General features: G+C 43.2%; 1 protein-coding gene across 3 annotated transcripts in view; it reads right to left on the bottom strand.

Annotated features, from left to right (window-relative positions):
• Positions 1-404: 404 nt before the first annotated feature.
• The window catches only part of LOC141052533 (uncharacterized), a 169,753-nt gene continuing 147,767 nt past the window's right edge, over positions 405-22,390 (bottom strand). For 2 of the 3 annotated variants that reach the window (XM_073549786.1, XM_073549788.1), the window contains 5 exons: positions 22,163-22,207; positions 21,390-21,422; positions 3,636-3,721; positions 2,400-2,471; positions 405-744 (listed from right to left, as the gene is read on the bottom strand). In XM_073549786.1, coding sequence (XP_073405887.1) covers positions 2,400-2,471; positions 3,636-3,721; positions 21,390-21,422; positions 22,163-22,207 — 236 coding nt within the window. In that variant the 3' untranslated portion in view covers positions 405-744. The remainder of the gene's footprint in view (positions 745-2,399; positions 2,472-3,635; positions 3,722-21,389; positions 21,423-22,162; positions 22,208-22,390) is intronic. The other variant, XM_073549787.1, reaches the window with a different exon arrangement.

Here is a 22,390-nt window from a genome sequence, read left to right as displayed (position 1 = left end):
AGAAAATCTCTTCTGTATCTGCATTTATTTTTCAACTCATTGTTTTTAAGGTTTAAGATAGACTTAAGTCCATCAGGTTCAACCTATAACCTAATATGTTGATCCAGATGCAGGCAAAAACCCCATAAGGCAGATGATAATTACCCCATATTAGACATACTGTATTAGAGAAATTCCTTCACTACTAGAGATATGGCATATAGACTAATTCAGACTTTATCCCAAACAACTTTAAAACAAATCTGACTCCGAATACCAGTATTTTACATACAAGATAAGAAAAAACCAAGAAATCTAGGTTGCAAATTTAGTATTCTGCATATGTCTTTGAGTGACAAGTCGCACCAAGGATTTCTAAGCATACTAAATTATAAAATCAGCTGCAATTACATTATGTAAAGTCATTTTAGTTCTTGGACTTTATTTTGAGAAATGTAGAACAAAATGATTTAATTATCAAGGAAATCTTTGAGCTTAGTTATCTGTTTCAGACATTTGTAATGACAGAGGATCACGGTCAGACCATTTAATAGATCTAATGTAAAAGTCTAAAGTTTTTGAACTAACAAATGGTCCAACGATATAACAATATTTCTTGGATACATTTTTTGTACATGTAAAAAAGGAAATATTTTTCCATTTGATATTATATTTTCCACACGTAAAACAGACTCAAAAAAGATTTGGCCACTTTTCTTTTTAAATCCTTTTCATTATTGTTGGTCCATACATTTCCATGCCAACCTTGGAAAAAAAAACAAAAGAAAGATTTTCATGAAATACAATTGATAAAATCCTGCAACGGGTAACAGGTAGGTGACGACAGATACTCCCCCAAAACTTATATAACTGAGAATTGTACTTTTTGCTTAAAGAATTCTATACATTCATCTTCCCCTATGATGTAAAAAAAAGGTTATACATTAGAGAAGGCCACCATCAAGTGCTCCATTGTCAAGTTCTGGTGCCCAAATGTCCATTCACAGTGGCTAGCATTGGCACTGATGTGTATTTTTATGGTTTCATTTTCAATGGGGCAAAAATAGGGTGATTTGAACTTTTTTCACTTTTATTCGATTTGTTAGTGCCCTTAGGGGACTCTAAGCTGCAATCAGCTGATCACTTGAGCACTTCTATGTATACTGAAAAATGCAATCTATTAATGCCAGCTGAAAACTGGCTTTCACAGAAGGTTTCTAATAACAGGCATGAGAGTCTTCAGTAGACCCTTGGCTGTCATGGCAACCCATCAGCGCCCTGCGATCACATCATAGGCAAGCCGATGGGAGCGTAGAACAACACGCATCCTTTTCAGCATGTGTTAAATGCCACTGTCAGAGTTTGACAGCATGATTTAACAGGTTAACAGCTCCTGGCAGAGCTCCACTCCACCTGAAAATGTTAGAGGCACATGATGGCTGATTAAATCAGCTACCATGTGTGGGGAAAGATGTGGCTTGGTGTGCAAGCTTACACGAACGTCAGGGAGCCGGTGTAACAGGCCAGATTAACCCCTCGCCCAGAATACACCTGGGGTTAAAGTGGCCTAGGCCAGTTTTTACCCCGGGTATATTCAGGCCTAGGCCAAACTATACCCCGGGGTATAAATTGGCCTAGGCCAGATTATACCCCAGCTGCTGTAAATCAGATTTTTCATGCTTTTGAGAACCATCAAAAATGGGGTACCAGGCAGCACATGGGGCCCCAAGCAACACACGGAGGGGAAGAGACTGCGAATGCGGTCCCAGGCAGCACATGGGGGGCCCAGGCAGTGCACAGTGCTCCAGGCAGAACACAGGGGCCCTAGGCAGCACACAGGGGGCAGAGACAGCATGTAGGGCCACTGTGCGCCCCTATACACTGTCTCTGCCCCACTGTGTGCTGCCTGGGGCCCTGTGTGCTGCCTGGGGCCCTGTGTGCTGACAGGGGCCCCTGTGCTCTGACAGGGGCCCCCGTGTGTTGCTTGGGGCCCATGAGCTGCCTGGGGCCCCGTTTGCTGTCTCTGCCCCCTGTGTGCTGCCTGGGGCCCCTGTGCACTGCCTGGGGCTCCCGTGTGCTGCCTGGGACCCCATTCGCTGTCTCTTCCCCCCCATGTGCTGCCTGGGGCCCCGTTTTTGATGGTTCTCAAAAGCGTGAAAAAACTACAGCAGCTGGGGTATATTCTGACCTGGAGGGGTATAATGTGGCCTAGGCCAATTTATACCCCGGGGTATAGTTTGGCCTAGGCCAGAATATACCTGGGGTTACTTTAACCCCGGGTATATTCTGGGTGGGGGGTTAATCTGGCCTGTTACACCGGCATATGAAGTAAGTTTACATCATATGTTATGAATGGGATTAATAATTACCAAGAAAGATACAGTGAAAAAGAGACATAGTAATATTAAATTTCATCTTACTTATGCAGTAACATCATTTAGTGGAATTCCTGATTCTTCTGGAGATTTGTTTGGAAGGCCAAAGGAATAGCTCTGAAAAGAAAGAATCGTCAAATAACTTTTTTTCATGTGAAATGTAATGGATTCATTCCCTTTATTCACATTGAGAAAATCTCTGAATTTGTTTTCCGCTCTTCCATGCGCTGCTCCGGTCCCCTTCCGCTAGCTTGTGACTGACTGGAAGTCAGAGCCAACGGTTATAATCTCTCATTGTAAGTCTATGCGAGCCTCATTATGTATCTTATAGACTTTCATTGAGAAGTGATTCAGTTCTTCCCAGCCAACACTGTAGTGATCCTGCAGATCACAACTAGCAGAATTGGATGGGAGTGGAGCGGAGAACAGCAGAAGATGGAAACCAGTATTTTATTACAGAAAGTGAACATACATTAGTGATCCCACTCCAATGGGAACTAAAGCAAAAAACCAGAGTGGTGCTTTTTAATACAGTATAATCATAATTACTAGATTTCAGTAGATAGTTTGGTATCCCTGGGATTCATTCTGACTGCCATATAGGGTGCTGGGAATAAATTTTTTCCATTAAAAAAGGGCAATTATATAAAGTCCTCTCAGTGAGAGAAACAAAATAGGAATCTTGTGGGTATGATACCTTTTAATGGCTAACAAATAATAGTGAATGTTGTTACAAAGCAAGCTTTCGGGACTGCTTATGTCCCTTCATCAGGCTGATATGACAAAATATTTGAAGAAACCTTATTTATATATATATATATATATATATATATATATATATATATAAACTATAAATTATATATATGTATATATAAACCTTATTAAAAGGTATCATACCCACAAGATTCCTATTTTGTCTCTCTCACTGAGAGCACTTTATATATTTTTTCCTACTGGCTAACACGGTACCAAACCACTTTTTTCGTTTTACTAAAAGGGCAATTGAAACCTACTTCATAGAGTTGTGTCTGGTGTTTGCAATTCTTTGCTTACTCTTGAAAGGTTCCCCTTTATCCTTAACTGTAACATGAAGCTTAGGCCCTGTTCACATTTGTACGTTTGTAGACGTATGACATATGCAGACGATAAAAGAATATGCAAGCAGTTGCCATACTGTTTGTCAAACTATATTTGTCCAAATTTCGACGTATGTATTTTGAAATATCTTTTTTAATCCTGGTCCCACTCCTTTCACATTGCTGCTTGTATTATGTAACTTACATGAACTTTTTTTTTTCTCAGTATGGTTATCAAAGCCAAAATGATAAATAAGAGGAAAAGTCCCACAAAACATCCAATTATGATACCTACAAGGTAAAATGAAATGGAGTATAAGCAAAATGATAAAATCAATGAAAATATTCACTATGTAATAATGCTTCCGGGCTTATACAGCTCTGGCAAAAATTAAGAGACCACCACATCAAAACCCTGTCATGGGCAGCCCATTCTCCAGATGTGAACCCCATTGAAAACCTCTGGAATGTAATCAAGAGGATAATGGATAGTCACAAGCCATCAAACAAAGGAGAACGGATTCAATTTTTGCGCCAGAAGCAGTGTGAAACACTGGTGGAAAGCATGCCAAGATGCATGAAAGCTGTGATTAAAAATCATGGTTATGCCACAAAATATTGATTTCTGAACTCTTCCTGATTTGCAACATTAGTATTGTTGTTTCTAAATGATTACGAACTTGTTTTCTTTGCATTATTTGAGGTCTGCAAGCACTGGGTTTTTTTAAGTATACCTATAAAGAGAAAAATCAGAGAAACTGAAAATTTGGAAGTGGTCTCTTAATTTTTGCCAGAGCTGTATATCTCTGCACAGAAGGATGCATTTTCAAACTACAAATGTCTGCAACTGTTCCATTTATCGGAATAAGGGTAGGTTGACACGACTGTTTAAAACAAGTCTCATCCAGAAAAAAGAGGGATGATTTTTTTTTTATCACTAGTCATCCAGGCATAATCCATTTTTTCTTTTTTAAAGCAGCAAATTTTAATAATTTACAAGACCAGTTACAGCTTCCAATGTTACAGAATTGCAATGTATCCATATGCTATACTGTGGCATCCGATCTTTTTTATCACAACCATAGACTTGAATAGGCGAGTCTCATCCAATTTCATACATGCTGCGATTTTTTTTTTTCACGTGCTTAGTTGGTAAGTGAAAATAATTGATCATCTGCACTGCCTTATTGAATAATATTGGACCAAGTGCGATCTGTTTTTTTTAATGGATAGCACTAGGACTGAAAGTGCAAGAACCCTAAGGATAGCAGAAATCCATGTGCTCATTACCAAAACAACCATATTCAGATTGTGAATTTGATTTGCAGTAACATCATTTAGTGGAATTACTGATTCTTCTGCAGATTTGTTTGTGAGCTTAAAGGAATAGCGGTAATTTGTTGTGATTTGCATTTTTTCAAGAATATTTCAATTTTTTTGTTTAGGTTAAAAGACTAAGCTGTCCTGTGTGCACATGAGGAATAACACAATTTAAAGCAATTATCTAGCATATCTTGCATTCTCACCAGTTTTCCCTTCTGCATGCTCAGTAACTTGCAATCCCCTGAGAGCTCGGAGGATGGGGGAAAGGAGAGGAGCTGCAGGTATTTTCCTCAAGACAGCACAGTACAGACAGGGGAATGTTCACTTTTTAGCTGCAACATGGAGAACATTATACAGCAGAGCTGACCTGTGTTAATCTGACTGAATCTCTGATGTGTGATAAAACATTTATTACAGAGCTGTGCACCATGGTTATCTGTCTGCCTCCTCCTTTCCTGCTCCTTATTCCCACCCCTTCCCTTCTCCATAGAGTGTAGTGGGCTGTGTCACATGACACCTCTAGGCCATCTCTTCTAAAGGGCCTGTCACACTAAGCGATATCGCTAGCAATATCGCTATAACGCAACTGGTTTTTGTGACGTTATAGCGATATTGCTAGCGATATCGCTATGTCTGATATTTACCTCTGACCGCTCCCCCGCTGGTTATCGCTGATCGCGCGAGAACGTCCTGGACCATTTCTCGTCATCAGCTTCCTGCTGTGGAGACGAGCTACGCGTGGACGCGGGCGGGAGGACATCAGGATCGCCTCGTCTGACAGGTAAGTAGCGACCCCCGACCCCTGCGATGTCGCTGGTGTGATCTGCCTATGTGGCAGCTCACTAGCGACCACTTAGCGATGCACCAGCGATCCTGACCGCATCATATCGCTGGTCGGGATCACTGGTGCATCGCTAAGTGTGACAGTACCTTAAGACTTGAACTGTTTTTTCACGGTTGATAAGTTCAGGAACCAAGGAGAGGGATGGAGGGTGAGAAGTGAGAAGTGTCTCACAAGTGGGGAATATTTCTGATCAGATGTATATTATAAAGTTTCTTATAATCGCCTGAACTATTGATTTATGGAAAGTTTGTTGAAAGTACAGTTCTGTTATAAAGCCATGTGCACAATGAGATTTTTGGAGCCTGTCCACTTAACAAAAGATCTGAAAATCACTCGAAAAAGACTTGAAAGATTTGATTCATTTATAGTAAAAACTACTTACTGTTCATACATTCAGTGTTTTGAAAATATGATTCTGCTTCAGGTTCTAAAGTTTTTTTGATTTGGGCTTCTTTGGTGTGAGAAGAAAAGTGTATGTCACTTCTTTAAACTAGCATGCAACGGAATCCGCTTCAAACTAGGCATTGCCCAATTGGAAAGGCTGCAAAATGCTCCAAGGTAAAACTCTTAACCCCTTTATGACCTTGGCCTTATCCATACATTCAGATTGCCTGGTACTTAATGACCTTGGACATATGAATATGGGCACAGGGGCTAATTCTGACAGTTGACACCCAACACTCAGGGCCAGGAGGGGTGCCACATCGCTCCTGGCACTTTACCCCCTAAATTCTGCTCTCAAAATCAATCACAGCATTCAGAAAGCAGGCAGAGGGAGGAAGCCCCCTCTGCCTTGATTCGGCGCCCCCGCAACTTCATCGCAGGGGCCCGATCATTTCTATGATGACCCATGTCATCATGATGAGATCTAGGTCACCAGAGCTAGCCAACTTGCTAGATCATGCTCAGTGTTTGTCTGTGAGTGCAGTGCTGATAGTTTTTGCAGGATAGGAGTGCTCCTACATTCCTATATTTAACAAGCATTCAGCCTGAAAAAAGTGAAAGTCCTATAGTTGGGCAAAGTAAAAAAGTACAAAGTTAAAAAAACACAAAACAATAATAAAAACATTATATTACCCATAAACAAACATTTTATGAAAAAAAAGTGCACATTTGCTATCGCCACATCCTAAGCAACCAGATTATAAAACTGTCCCGCTAGTTAAACCCTTTAGTGAACACCGCAAAAAAAAAAAAGAAAAAAGCGAGGGAAAAAAAAACCCAGATTCTTTATCATTATATCGCTGGACTAAAAAGTGGAATAGAACGCAGTCAAAAAGACAAATGTAAAGTACATGTTCACAGATTTACCAGTGGAAAAGCCAAACTTCACATGCCACAAATGCAAGCTTGTGTCCCTGTTGGAGGAAAAGTTGCAAAATCTCGAAGAGAGGTTAGCTACGTTGAAGATCATTAAGGAAGGTGAAGAGTTCTTGGACAGAGCAGAATTATCTCTTCATGTTACAGAAAGAGAAGAAATTCAAAGTGCACCTGAAGAAACAGAGGAATGGAGACATGTGACCCAGAGAAGCAGGAGGATCAGGAGGCAGTCAGCACCCATACTGCTCAGAAACCAGTACCAGGCTCTCACGCAGGAAAACGATGAAGAAATACATCAGGATAAGACTTTGCCAACAAACAGCAACCTTGTACGCCTTCAGAGTCCTCCTGGATGGAGAAAGAAAAATGATGTGAAGAAGAAACGGAGAGTGGTGGTCATAGGGGATTCCCTGTTGAGAGGAACAGAGGCCGCTATCTGCAGACCGGATATAACCTCAAGAGAAATGTGCTGTCTTCCAGGTGCAAAAATTAAAGATGTGTCTGACAGGATATCAGGACTCTTCAGACCTACAGATGACTACCCATTCCTGCTACTACATGTGGGGACAAATGACACCGCAAGAAACGACCTGGAAACCATCTGCAGAGACTTTGAAGACTTAGGCAAGAAAGTGAAAGAACTGGGAGTGCAGGTGGTCTTCTCTTCCATCCTCCCAGTGGATGGCCATGGAACAAGGAGGTGGAATAAGATTCTGCAGGTGAACAACTGGCTACGTCGATGGTGCCGTCAGCAACGATTTGGATTTCTGGATCACGGAGTGAACTACTTATACGATGGACTACTTGCTAGAGATGGGGTGCACCTTACGAAGACTGGAAAACATGTATTTGGAAGTCGCCTTGCTACACTTGTAAGGAGAGCTTTAAACTAGAACAACATGGGAAGGGAAGCAAAAGACCAGAAAAAGCCATACACCTGACAAATGCTATTGAGAACTCTGCTATTAGAAGTGGAAAGGAAGAACAAAGACGAAAGAATCTAATTAATAAAAATATTGGAGAAAGAGAAACCAATCACAAACTAAAGTGTTTCTATACTAATGCACAAAGCATGGGCAACAAACAAGGAGAACTGGAACTACTAACACAGGAAAAGAAATATGATGTCATTGGAATCACTGAAACTTGGTGGGACAATACACATGATTGGAATACAAGACTAGAAGGATACAACTTATTTGCAAGAAACAGACTTGATAAACGAGGAGGGGGTGTCACATTGTATGTTAGAAACGCGTATATCTGCACAGAGATTGAAGCTTCAGAGACTGGGAGTTCTGTGGAAACTGTTTGGGTAAGAATACAAGGACAGAACAATGGAAAGGACACCATTGTAGGCATTTACTACAGGCCGCCTGTGCAAGCTGAAGATATGGATGAACTCTTTATGCATCAAATGGCCAAGTTCTCCAAAAAATATGACATAGTTGTCATGGGAGATTTCAACTATCCAGACATTTCTTGGGAATCTCTCTCAGGCAAAACTAACAGGTCAAGGAAATTCTTATCCTCTCTTGCTGACAACTTTATCTTCCAAAAGGTAGGGGAGAAAACAAGGGGAACTGCTACCTTGGATCTAATCCTTATAAACAGGGAGGAAATGGTTGAGGAGGTAAAAGTGGCTGGGACCCTAGGAGGTAGCGACCATGCTATTTTAGAATTTTGGATAACTAGAGGCGGAAGACCTGTGAAGACTCAGACGTCAAGGTTAGATTTCAGAAAGGCAGATTTTAAGGGATTCAGAAAGAGAATTGGAGGGATCCAATGGCTGGATATCCTTAAAGACAAAAATGTCCAGGAAGGATGGGAAATCTTGAAAAATGAAATTCTCAAAGCACAGTTGTTAACAATTCCGAAAAGAGGGAAGAATAGGAAGCATTTAAGGAAACCAGGATGGATGAACACAGAACTTAAGCACATGCTAAAAAGGAAGAAAAAAATGTTTATAAAATGGAAAGAGGGAGGCATATCTAAAGAAGAATATAATGCTGTCTGCAGAACCTGCAGGGCACAAATCAGATTACTAAAGCTGAAAATGAATTGAGGCTTGCAAGAGATGTCAAAAGCAATAATAAAGGATTTTGGGGATATGTCAAAAGTAAAAGAAAAGTCAAAGATGCTATAGGATTTTTACAGGATGAAAATGATGAAATGGTAAGACAGGATGTTGAGAAGGCTGAACTTTTAAATTCCTATTTGCATCTGTTTTCTCTCAGAAAGGAAATGTAACATCAACTGTTATTCACTGTCCTATTAAGGGAATAGAAGAATCCAGGATATCTATAAACAGAAAGATAGTGAGGAAACACTTAGCTAACCTAAATGAATTCAAGTCTCCAGGTCCAGATGAATTACACCCCAGAGTACTGAAGGAGATAGCAGAAGAAATTTTTGAACCCCTCTCCATAATCTTTGAAAATTCTTGGAGAACAGGAGAAGTGCCAGAAGACTGGAGAAGAGCAAATGCTGTTCCTATCTTCAAAAAGGGGAAGAAGGTGGACCCAGGCAACTATAGGCCGGTGAGTCTGACTTCTATACCAGGAAAGATCTTTGAACAAATTATTAAAAAACATGTATGTCAATACCTGGATAAGAATGAAGTGATTAAACAGAGTCAGCATGGGTTTGTAACTAATAAGTCATGTCAGACTAACTTAATTTCCTTCTATGACGGTATCACTGATTGGGTGGATCAAGGAAATGCTGTAGATATAGTATATCTTGACTTCAGCAAAGCATTTGACAAAGTCTCTCATACAATCCTTATTGAAAAAATGACTAAGTATGGAATGGACAAGGCAACTGTTAGGTGGATTCATAACTGGCTTAGTGATCGGACCCAAAGAGTGGTCGTAAATGGCTGCACATCCAGTTGGAAGAATGTCTCAAGTGGGGTACCACAGGGCTCTGTCCTGGGCCCTGTATTGTTCAACATCTTTATCAACGATTTAGATGAAGGAATTGAGGGTAAACTGATTAAATTTGCTGATGACACAAAGCTAGGAGGGATAGCTAATACTAGAGAAGAGAGAGAGAGGATTCAAAAAGATTTAAATAAACTGGAGAAGTGGGCAGCAACTAACAGAATGGTTTTTAACAGGGAGAAATGCAAAGTACTACATCTGGGCAATAAAAATGAAAAAATCATATATAGAATGGGAGGAATAGGGCTAAGTGACAGCACATGTGAAAAAGACTTGGGTATACTAATAGATCACAGACTGAATATGAGTCAACAGTGTGATGCAGCAGCAAAAAAGGCAAATGCAATTCTAGGATGTATTAACAGAAGCATACAGTCTAGATCACGTGAAGTCATTATTTCCCTCTACTCCTCTTTGGTCAGACCTCATCTGGAATATTGTGTCCAGTTTTGGGCACCACATTTTATAAAAGACATCAACAAACTGGAGCAAGTTCAGAAAAGAGCGACCAGAATGGTGACCGGTCTGCAAACCCTGTCTTATGAGGAAAGGTTGCAGGATTTGGGAATGTTTAGTTTGCAAAAGAGAAGACTGAGAGGAGACTTAATAGCTGTCTACAAATATCTAAAGGGCTGTCACATTGTAGAAGGATCAACTTTATTCTCATTTGCACAAGGAAAGACTAGAAGCAATGGGATGAAACTGAATGGGAGGAGACACAGATTAGATATTAGAAAAAACTTTTTGACAGTTAGAGTGATCAATGAGTGGAACAGGCTGCCACGAGAAGTGGTGAGTTCTCCTTCAATGGAAGTCTTCAAACAGAGGCTGGACAGACATCTGACTGGGACGATTTAGCGAATGCTGCTTTGAGCAGGGGGTTGGACCAGATGGCCCAGGAGGTCCCTTCCAACTCTACGATTCTATGATTCTATAAATGGTAACAGCGAAAAATGTTGTGTTGTTCAGCAAAAAAAAAGCCACCAAACAGCTCAATCAGCTGAAAATTAAAGTTATAGGTCTCAGAGTAAAACGATGCAAAAATAATGATTTTTTTTTATAAAACAGAGACCACTGATGAAGTCACAGGTTTTGTGGTGACACGCGTCGGGCATCCTGCCCTGCTGCTCTCCTCAAACCATTTGCTAAATTGTGATCTCACCTTGAAATCCATAGGTTTTTGATCTTCATTTCTTGACACTATTACGTGTCTTGTGACCATTTGTATTAGTCTTGATAGCCTATGTCTAGCAAATGCCGCTTGTTTGCATCATACAATATATGCGTTCTTTCTATTGCATTATAAATGATATGAAAGTGCAAAAGTGCCTACCTATTTTGTAGGATACAGTTAGACTTTACATATGTTCGGCTCTTAGGATATTGTTGTCTTCACTTAAACTATGCATGTTTTGTAGCTGATTTGTCTGATCTTATACCACATTTGATCACATTATGACTCTTTCTGGTTTATTTAACCCTCAGCTTAAATTGTTGACACCATATGTATATTTTACATGGTGATGTACATCTTCAATATTCATTATTCTTAGATCATTTCTTGGTTAGTTGTGGAGATACAAGGGTTAATTAGTCATATTGTGGGCTAATATTGTCATCTAAAATGATGAATAAAAAATCAGTGGCACTTAAGTATGGTAACAGTTGCAGCGAACCTAGACAAAAAAACCCCCACAAATTTGTCGATATAGTAAATGTAAAGAATTGGATTAGGTTTTGCGCACACTAGCCTCTCATGAGTAAAAAAATCAGTTTAGGAATTATTATATGTTAAATATTTAGACCATAGATATATTATTGCACAATGCCCAATAAGATGCTGACAACACACCCAAAATAGCTTAAGAAAAGAATAATCTTCCTCAAGTGTTGCCTGCATAAAAGAGCCTAAGGAAAAAAAAGGGGTTAAGTTATAAGAAAGATGCACTAGACCAGTACGTGCTGCAGACCATTTATAGGAAAAGGCAGACACTGGATGGACAACAAAAGGTTAATAGTGAAACAGACAAAGAGCAAACTTCCCTTCAATTAAATACTTCCCTCAAAAGATAGTACTGATTAGTCCCAGAGGTATATAGTCTGATGATGAAAATGTCTCACATTGAAGTGAACGGAGTAGGTCACTTCACAAAGTCTGAGGGAGAATGCCCCTGCTGGCTGTGAGAGATAGCTGGAGCAGGACCTGTTGTGACGCTGGTACTCACGTGATAGTGAGGACTTTCCTACACTGCTGGAGAAGGGGCACCCCGTGGGCTTCAGCGCGCTGGTGTACGCAGCTGGCACATGGAGAGAGTCCCAGCAGTGATAGTAGGCAGTCGCTTTGTCACTGTGTGCGATGGCTGGAACAGGACCTGGCGTGACGTGATGGTCACGTGACTCCTGTGCAATAATTTATCTATGGTCTTAATATTGTCATCTATATGTCATTTTTTACTTTAACTGTTTTTAATAAGTCTTTGTCTATTGTATGGTTTAATAAAAATATTCTTTATTTTTGGTGATCCCTGTATTTATGGCATGTTTCTTTCTCACTTTGTTTTGCAATGGTTCTTGTATATTACATACTACAGGCTAATCCTTGTTATTAGGTGGTGACCTCTATAATATATGGTTTTGCAATGGGCGTAACCTGGTGGCAACTCAGAAGCTTAGCAAGCTCACACACAAGCTATGATTGGCCCACATGCTCAACTTGGTAGTTCAATGGGTTCTAAAAGTATACCCAGATTTGCCAGAGCTTCTGTTCACGGTACGACGTGTTGGCGCCCATTTCCGCTATTCAGCAACTGCTGCCGCCGCTCTGGCAGTGTTGCACTGGATAGATTCCACACATAATAACTGAACAGTGGTCATGGATGCTTGACATTAGTGGGGTTCTCCAAGACTTTGAGAACTCCACAACAATGGTAAGCGGCAATGATGCCATCATCAGATTAGCGATCCCGCTTCTATGTCTATTTAAACAGTCGCTGATGACCCTTAAGCATGAACCTTTGCATGTGGACCAGGTTGAGATGGAGGAAGACATGAGAAAGGGAGATACTGCCCAGCCTCATCTCCTCAGCATATATTGGGTAACAATGAGAAGGTGCAAGCTGAAGAAGAGGAGGAGGAACAGGAGCTGGCTGAGCGCAAAAGAGGTTAGTACCTACACAAGCTTTGCCATGTCTCTCCTACGTAGATGGGCAGAGGAGGGGAATGAAGAGAAAGAGAGGGAGAGTAGTCATCATGGTGGAGACAGGAAAGTGTTGGCCGTAGGTATCTTGACATATATGGCAGACTTAATTTACTGCTACCTTTTCCGTGACCCTCGTGTTACATTCATCTTGGGAAAAAAAGGAGTACTGTTTTTTCACCCTGATTAACCCATGCTAAAGCACAGCAGCAGAGGCAGGGGTACACTGTCAAAGGCCGGGACCAATTTCATGACACGCTCCAAGTGTCCATGCCCTGAAGACTGGGTATTTTTGACACGGAGGGATAAGTTTTAAAGGATAGTGAAGCCAGCCTGTTCCCTAATTCCTCTGCAACCTTCAGCTATTGAGTCTGTAAGCTGGACATCTGGCATGAGCTGTCCTATGACTTGGAGGTGTTTTGCTGCCCTGCCGCTAGCATCTTGTCTGAGGAGATTTTTAGTGCCACAGAGGGGTTATAACAGACAGATGATTTCACCTGTCAACAGAAAGTGATGATAGCCTCACTCTGATAATAAAAAAAAGACTGTCTTAGACCCAACTTTTACACGCCACCAGATGATAGCAGCACATAAAGCGTTTTTAATGTTCTATTTGAATGAGGCCCACCAGTTGTTGCCTTCTAGGGTCTATGAATGACCCTACTTATAATTTTTTTTTCCTGGGTTTGCACTTTGTGCAAAGCCCTTATGAGTGTAGGAATACCCCAACTACACTTTGTTGGCAATATTTGAATCAGGCAGCACAGTTGGTGTCTTCATGGGTGTATGGAAGACCCTGTTTGTAATTTTTGGAAGGGTTTGCATAGCCTTTATGTGTCTAAGTCTACCAATACATGACAATTTGAACAGAATGTGTATGAGGCCCTCCTTTTTATCTAAGACAGGTTGTATCCGGGTTCCAAAATATTTAAACTTTTTTTTTTCCTGTAAAATGCAATTTGGATTTGGAATGTTTTATTATCACTCTTTAAAGTGGAGTAAAAGTGTCACACCATTATTCTCAGCAGCGATTTGGGAGTCAGAGTTGCTTCCAGGGGTTTCCTCATGCTGTTCTCCTTCCATTCAGCACTTTTCCCATCCATTTCAACATTTTCACTGTCGCTCTCTTTGTACGGTCTGCCGAAAAAATGCTCTGATTTCCCATTGACTACCATTATACTCTTTACTCGAATCGAGCATTAGGAATTGCTAGGTTTGAGTATCTGAGCATTTTAGTGCTCACTCATCTCTATTAATCATTGATCTTCATCATTCATATCTCCATAATGATACTTTGAAAAATGAGTTACAAAAGCCATTGATACCAAGTGCATATTTCTTACAAGAGTTTCCACTATACAACATTGGCACTTCTTGCTCAGCATATAGAAATTTCCCCCTGTTGGTGTGAGCAGGTTGTGGGATGCAGTAACGGACAGGAGGCAGAGCAAGGGTTAACATTAGTTTTACTTGAAAAGGGAGATACTCCACGCAGGGAGGAGAAAGGAGAGACAGGGGTATGGCAGACGATATGAGCACAATAGATGTGCAGTGAGGTAACAATAGTAATAAGTATAGCAACTATTCATTAAGGGTTAATTTATCAGTCCGACGGCTTCTTGACTGCAGAGTCCTAAGTTCCAACGGTGGCGACAATGCTGTTAGCACATGATGAGTCCGGTGTCGTCCTGCAGGCGTAGATGATCCAGTTCCTGGCGGTGACGGTGAGTCCTCAACGTCTTGTGTGGGGTCCTGGGTCCAGGATTCGTGATGCAAAGTGAAGTGCAGTCTCTAACACTGCCGCAGCTTGATGAAGCTTGGCAGAAGTATGAAGGTGAGAGCGGGTTATAGTTCTCAGTGGGTCACCCGGTCTTTCTTAAGCGGCACGCGCGCGGTATCTACTGACACGGAGCGTTGGGTACCTTCTGCTGCAGGAGTCAATGGGCATACGGCAGTTCTCTGGTCACAGTCTCTGTAAGTGGCAGCAGGGATTCTGTAGCACGGGACTGCACTGTCACGGTGCTCAGAGAACAGAGCACCAAACTTTCACTGCTGCACGCTGCACGTCCCCCCAAGGTTACCCCGCTTTTTCGCACGCTCTCCCCTTTTCTCTCCAGGTTTCTAAGCTTTCCCCCAACAACAAAAGGTGAGAGTCCCGACTATTCCGGACCCGGCGCAAGAGAGGTACCCCCAGTCCAGTCCTTTTTCTTACACTCCCCATTTTGCTCGCCATTCCTCGGGTGAGAGTTCTTGTAGTATGCGTTGACATTCTCCTATTCCTTGAACAATTTGCTGCCAAATAAATTGGTCTTGATCATATCTGTTGGGGGGTGTCCCGACTGTGGCCCATTCAGAGCGCCGAAAGTCTGAAGGGGTAGTTGAGTCATGTTGGGTAGTCGAGTCGGGCTTAAAAGGTGAGGGCGGGGACGCGCCCATTTCCAACAGAGCAACTTCAGGACCATCAGGCACCTGTCTCTCTCCTGGATCTACATGCGACAGATCAGGCAATTCTTCTTCTTCACAATCAGCCACGGCCGGAGGGAATATTTCAGGAGCATTTTGCACCTCTTCAATTTGGTCAGGATCTCTCAACAAACAGGGACGTAATATATTTCAGTGAACTACTTGAGTGGGAGCATTTTCTTCCCCTTCAGGTTGGACTTCATAGACAGGCCCTTCCGAGCTACTTCTCCGCTTTACCCGATACGGGTCTTTTCCCACTGGCACTCCAGTTTGTCCTGAGGATGCTTATCTCGGACCAACACACAGTCCCCGGCTTGAAGAGCTGTCCCTTGCAGAGGAGCTGTCTCTGGATGCTCAAGTTCCCGAAACTTGGTCTGCACCAGGCAATGTAATGTCTGCACACGATGACGATGTTCTCGGTTCCAGGTGGACACCCCCAACTGTGGGTAGTCCTCCTCTGGATCCAACTCCAGCTCTGTAATCTCTCATCCTGGCTGGTTGAACAGCAAGGTAATGAAGTATAGCCGGTGGTGCGATGTACTCGGTTGTTGTACACCCACACTAACTCAGCTATGAATTCAGGCCACCAGGCTTTTCGGTCTTCCTCTAGTGTCCTTAACATCTGGATAAGAGTCAATTTGAACCATTCACATGCTCCATTTCCCTGAGGGTGATAAGGCATTGTCTGAGATTGTGCGATCTGGTACAGGCGATGCAGTTCTTCCATCACTCGCCCGAGGAAACAGGCGCCTTGATTGAAGAGGATTATCTTCGGGCAGCCATACACTTGAATTAAATTCTTGCAGATGGCATGTGCCGCTGATTCGGCAGTTTGATCATGTGTTGGAGTCACAACGGCGAAATTAGTGAAGTGGTCCGTCATTACTAGACAATGCTCATATCCATGATGAGCCGGACCTATTGTCAGGTAATCTATCACCAATACTTCTAGAAAAGCAGAAGTCATTATGGTTTGCATGAGAGCTCTCTGCTCCGGAGGTTTAGCTAATTCGCAGTTTCTACATTGCCAACAGACCTCTTCCACCACGGCTTTCAGTCAAGGATGATAAACTAGATTTTGCAGCCACTGAAAGGTCTTCTCTTAACCGAAGTGAGCTACTTTTTCCATGTGCTTCCTTAGGTAGCAGTGCCTCGGGGATCACCACCTGCCAGGTGACACCCAGTTCCCGTTGTAACTGAATCTTTCGGTACAATAGCCCATTCTTCAGTTGGAGCCTTTCCCACTGTCAAAGGATCTGAAGAGTCCCTGGGGATATGGTGTGTGTTTCTCTGACTGAGAAGTTGATTTAAACTTAACCACTGTCTCTTCTGAGCGAGTTCCCCATTTCTTGTTGTAACCGGACCCACACCGTCCCAGTATGCACTCCTGAGCCACTGCCTGTACCTGTTCCTGCATATCTGCCATCATACTGGCAGAATCCCGGAACTCAGGGACCTCTTCAGCCTCCAGCTCTTCGTATTGGTTTGGCCCAGGCTTCTCGCGCATCACTCTGGATAATCTGGATAAGGCATCTGCATGACTATTCTCAGTTCACCTCTTGTAGGTGATTTTATATAGAAACTTTGCCATCCGAGCTACCCAGCGCTGCTCCAGGGCCCCTAGTTTTGCGTTTTCTAGGTGGGCCAAAGGGTTATTATTGGTGCGTACCAGGACTTCGGAGCCAGACAAGTATTCCGCAAACTTCTCAGTCATGGCCCACACTAATGCCAACAGCTCCAGTTTGAATGAACTGTAATTGTCTGGATTCTATTCAGAGTCATGTAGGGATCAGCTCGCATAGGCGATTAGGCTACTTTCACACATCCGTCTGTTTGAATTCGGCACGATGCGGCGAAAAGTGTGAAAACCGGATCCGGAATTGGATCCGGTTTTGTCACATAGAAAGTAATGATCGCCGCATCGTGCCGGATGTACATGCGGCGGCCCCGGTTCTTTCCGGATACAGCAAAAATGCGCCATCCGGCGTCTGCAAAAAACGTTCCCTGCAACGTTTCTTGGCAGCGCCGGAACGGCTTTTTAAAGTGCGCATGCCCGGACACTGTGTGATTTAACCCCACAGGTGCCCGGCAAGCGCAAGACTCTCTCTGTATCTCTCTCTCTGTATCTCTCTCTCTGTAGCTCTCTCTCTCTCTGCCTCTCCTTCCATACCTTTCTTTGTCTGACTCACTCGTCCCCCGGCTCTCTCCAGATGGCTCTCATCGCTGCAGCTCCCCTCTCTACAGCTGGCTCTCGTCGCCCGGTGCTGCGGCTCCTTTAAATTTTATCCAGGCCGCATCCAGTGACACATCCACATGCGGTGTCAGCGCTACAGGCCGGTTCCGGTGGCACGCTGCCGGAACCCTGAAACCGGATGTTTGAAAGAGGCCTTACTCGTTCTTCTCCATCTTGGATCTGAGACAACACAGCTCCGAGTCCATACAGGCTTCCATCAGTGTGGAGAATTAACGACTGGGAGAAGTCTGCATAGGCTAACACTGGCGTTTCAGTCAAAACCACCATCAAAGATCAAAATGCTTTTTCCTGGCATTCTCCCCACGGAATAGTCCTGTTCTTTGCACCAGACGGCACCCCTTTCAACAGTTCAAGCAGCGGGTTCACAATGTGAGTAAAGTTCTTTACAAATCGCCGATAATACCCGGTGAGCCCCCAGGAAGGCCTGAACATCTTTCACAGTCTTTGGGGTAGGCCAATCTTGTACTGCAGCAATTTTCTCACGGGACGGTCTCACTCCCTCTGCAGAGACGACATGTCCCTAGTACTCGATCTGGGTGCGAAACAGATAACACTTTTGAGGTTTCACTTTCAAACCATGTCTCTAAAGATGGCTCAACACCTGTTCCAGTCTTTGCAGATGTTCCTCAATCGTAGCGGCATACACAGTGATATTGTCCAGATAGATGAGAGAGGCCTCAAAGTTCAAGTCACCTGGACTCCTCTCCATAAGTCGCTGGAAAGTACCAGGAGCATTAGCCAGGCCAAACGGCATCTAGTTGAATTCATACAGGCCCATAGGCAGTATAAAGGACATCTTCACTCGGTCGTGCTCGGACATAGGTACTTGCCAATAGCCACTGGCTAGATCCAACGACGAGAAGTATTTCATGCTTCCCAGTGCAGACAATGATTCCTCAATTTTTGGTAGAGGATATGCAGGCATTCAAGTTTACGATAGTCCACACAGAAACAAAGTTCCATCTTTCTTTCTTACCAGTACAAGGCTTTGACTCTCTCAAATACACCACTCTGTAGCATCTGTGTCAGCATCCCCTTCACCTCTTGGTACATTTGTGGTGGGATTTGTCGGTATTGTTCTCTTATGGGCGCGTCATTTCCAGTTGGAATCTGGTGGGTGATTGCCATAGTGCAGCCAAAATCATCCTCGTGACTTGCAAACACATCCTGATAACGCACTAATAGAGCTTCTACCTGCTGGACCTTTTGTGGTGTAAGTTCAATTAATTCAGCCCGCATTTGCTCCAGAATATGGCATCCCTCCCGCCAGTGCTGACGTTCTGGTACCGAAGTCGTATCTACAGCCATGATCCAAGGATCTCCCTGTTTTACTGTCAATTGTACTGCCTGTAGTGGTATCAGCTTCTCTGGCATGCCCAGAATTTGCGCAACTTCACTCCGTGGTGAGAGTGTGAGATTATCTTCTCTCAGATTAACACATCGCACTGGGACCGTCCCGTCATGTACAGTAGCTAACGTCTGCACAGCGAGGAGCCCTGAAGATAGTTGCTCCATAAAAGCTGGTTCTATCTGTATCTCGACTTTTTCCAGAGGATTACAAGCCCAGACGGGCAGTGTAAGCACGGTCTGGCCCAGCGGCAGAATTAGGTTGGCTGCGGCTGGAACGATTATTTTCCCTAACATCTTCCCGTCATTAGAGGTTTCTTAAGCTTGGGCCATACAGATTAGCTGCTGAAACACTCTCCTCTGGGGAGTGCGAGGGCTTCACTGTTTCAGGAGCACATCTGGGGACTCGTTGATGAGACATCCGAATTCCTTCAGTACGTTCATCCCTACAGTGACAGCATGTCTGTTACCTGCGTCTCCCGCAGTTAGCACCACTCCCTTCTGACCCAGGTCTTTACCACAGATGGTGATTTGCATCCAGACCACCCCTGCGACTGGGATGAGTAAGTGATTAGCAGCTGTCAACTTTATCACCGGGCCCCATTCAGGCTGCATCGCTTCGGGGAAATGTCGTCGAAAGTATGTTTCAAGCATCATGGTCAACCAAACAATGGATGGCCCGACCATCCATTTCAGCCCAGGGGAGAGGGCACAAGGAAACTAGACTTATAGAACTCCTGATTCTCCTTCTTGACTGTTCAGGCTCTGGGAGGTTTCCCCCAGCCTCGGAGACTCCTGGTTTAACGGACGGCATTGAAGGGTCCACCCTCGTCGTACACAACCCTGAGCCAAGTGTCCAATCTCACCGCAGTTGCAGCATATATGGAGTTCTTCTCTGCAGGACGTTCTCACATTGCGATGATGTTCAGGACCAGTTCTACCCCTGGGCGAGTTTGATGATGCTGCTGGTTTCTTCTTTGGATCAGACTACTCTTCTCATATTTCCTGGATTTCTTTCCGCAACTCTTGCACCCATCTCGGTTCAGTGGCCATTGTCACAGATACCTCTCCACGCAACATGACAAAATCCCTCGCCTCTCCATCTAAAGCCAACATGGCAACTTCCACCTCTAATGCAGGTGTCATAGGGTGCATCGTTATCATTCCCCGAATCCGCTCAGCCCAGCTCCATAGCATGATATTGTTCCCAATAAACTTCATGAGGTTACAGAACATTGCCCCTAGGAATATGCTGGACCTTGGCCCACACCAACCGCTTGGTCTGCTGCCTCCATGCTGTTGGACTGCATCCTGCCGACTATGCCAAGTGTGAGCAGGTTGCGGGATGCAGCAATGGACAAGAGGAAGAGCAGGGGTTAACATTAATTTTACTTGAACACGAGGATACTCCACACAGGGAGGAGAAGGGAGAGACAGGGGTATGGTAGAAGATATGAGCACTATGAGCACAATAGATATGCAGTGAGGTAACAATGGTAATAAATATAGCAACTGTTCATTAAGGGTTAACTTATCAGTACGACGGATTCCTGACTGCAGAGTCCTAAGTTCCAATGGTGGTGCCAACACTGTTAGCGCATGATGAGTCCGATGTCATCATGCAGGCATTGATGATCCAGATCCTGGCACTGATGGTGAGTCCTCGATATCTTGTGTAGGGTCCTGGGTCCAGGATTCGTGATGCAAAGTGTTGTGAAGTCTCTAGCATTGCCGGATCTTGACGAAGCTCGGCAGAAGTATGCGGACGAAAGTGGGTACAGTTCTCGGTGAGTCACCCGGTCTTTCTTAGGCGGCACACGCACTGTACCTACTGACCTGGAGCATTGGGTACGTTCTGCTGCGGGAGCCAATGGGCATACAGCAGTTCTCTGGTCACAGTCTCTGTAAGGGGCAGTAGGGTTTCTATAGGACAGGCCTGTGCTGTCATGGTGCTCAGAGGACGGAGCACCAAACTTCCCCTGTTGCACGCTGTGTGTCCCCACCAAGTCTCCCTGCTTTTACACGCATTCTCCCCTTTTTAGCTTAGCTACGCCCACTGCTGTTGAGTGCAAAGGTCCGTCCGGGTTTCTAAGCTTGACCCCGTACAACAAAGGTGACAGTCCCGACAGTTCCTGACCCGACGCAAGAGAGGACCCCCGGTCCGGTCTTTCGTCTTACATTGGCAGCATGGAACATTATGGAAATTTTGAGCATATTGTATTATGTTTTGTTTATAACCATGATTTGTTACTGAAGGAATGACTTACCAGTGACTTTTTTGGAATGATATCTATTCTGTTCTACAAAAAAATTGAAATAAATAATAGGATTTCAAAATATAACTTCAATTTACATGTGGACATACATTTTGCACACCAATACCTTTTCAGTTCAACCTTACAGTCTGCTTAGTTCTGTGTGCAGTGTCATCGCTCTCGGGTGTGGGCCCTGGGAACTGGCATGTGATGTGACTAAATGCTCCTCCATTTGCCACAGCAGGAAACAGCATAAGGCAGGGGTCACACTTGCGAGAAACTCGCACGAGTCTCACGTCTCAATTCCTGGCACTTTGAACTCTGAATTACTTAATGCACTTTTGCTTTTTATTTATTTAATTTCAGCAGGGTTTTTCTCATTTTGTCTTTTGTAGGTTTTGTATACCACAAGGTTATTGTATAGTGGTATTTGTTGATTTGGTATTTGTGGAAGTGGAAGCGCATACATGACTCAAGACCGTCTAATTAATTGTTTCCATGTCCCACTTATTTTCCTCGTTGATGCCAAACAAAGTAAAATTTGTTCAACCATTCACATTGCAATACTATTTTTTGAGAATTTGGGAGGGAAGGGGTGCAATATATTTCAAAGATTTGTTTTAGGTTAGTGTGCCTTGGTTACTTCTGAATACCAGTCCATCCCTAATTTGGGCCATCAGTCCACATGGAAAAACGGACACATACCATAAATAGCCACATAGATTGCGTGAATCAAACATATGAAAGAAGCCTGACATCTGGATAAAGGGTAACTTTGTACTTACTTGCTTCTTCAGTTGTCATTGTGGTGTCTGCTTTTCCTGCTGGGACTGTAGATGTAAAAATAACATGTTACAAAATATTTTAATACAAGGTGTAAACTACACAAAAGTGTGTAAAATGAACAAAGCAAAAAAAAGTGTGTAAAATATACAAAGCAATACATATTAAAACAAACAACTTGTAATAATTCTTAAATGTAACTTTTAAATGTTAAAGTGTGTGGGCCTTAT

The sequence above is a fragment of the Dendrobates tinctorius genome, unplaced genomic scaffold, assembly GCF_039654945.1.
Source record: "Dendrobates tinctorius isolate UK_male_01 unplaced genomic scaffold, ASM3965494v1 ptg000161l, whole genome shotgun sequence".
Classification (NCBI taxonomy): domain Eukaryota; kingdom Metazoa; phylum Chordata; class Amphibia; order Anura; family Dendrobatidae; genus Dendrobates; species Dendrobates tinctorius.
Note: the sequence above shows the minus strand (reverse complement) of the source record. Positions and strands in the feature narration are given on the sequence as shown.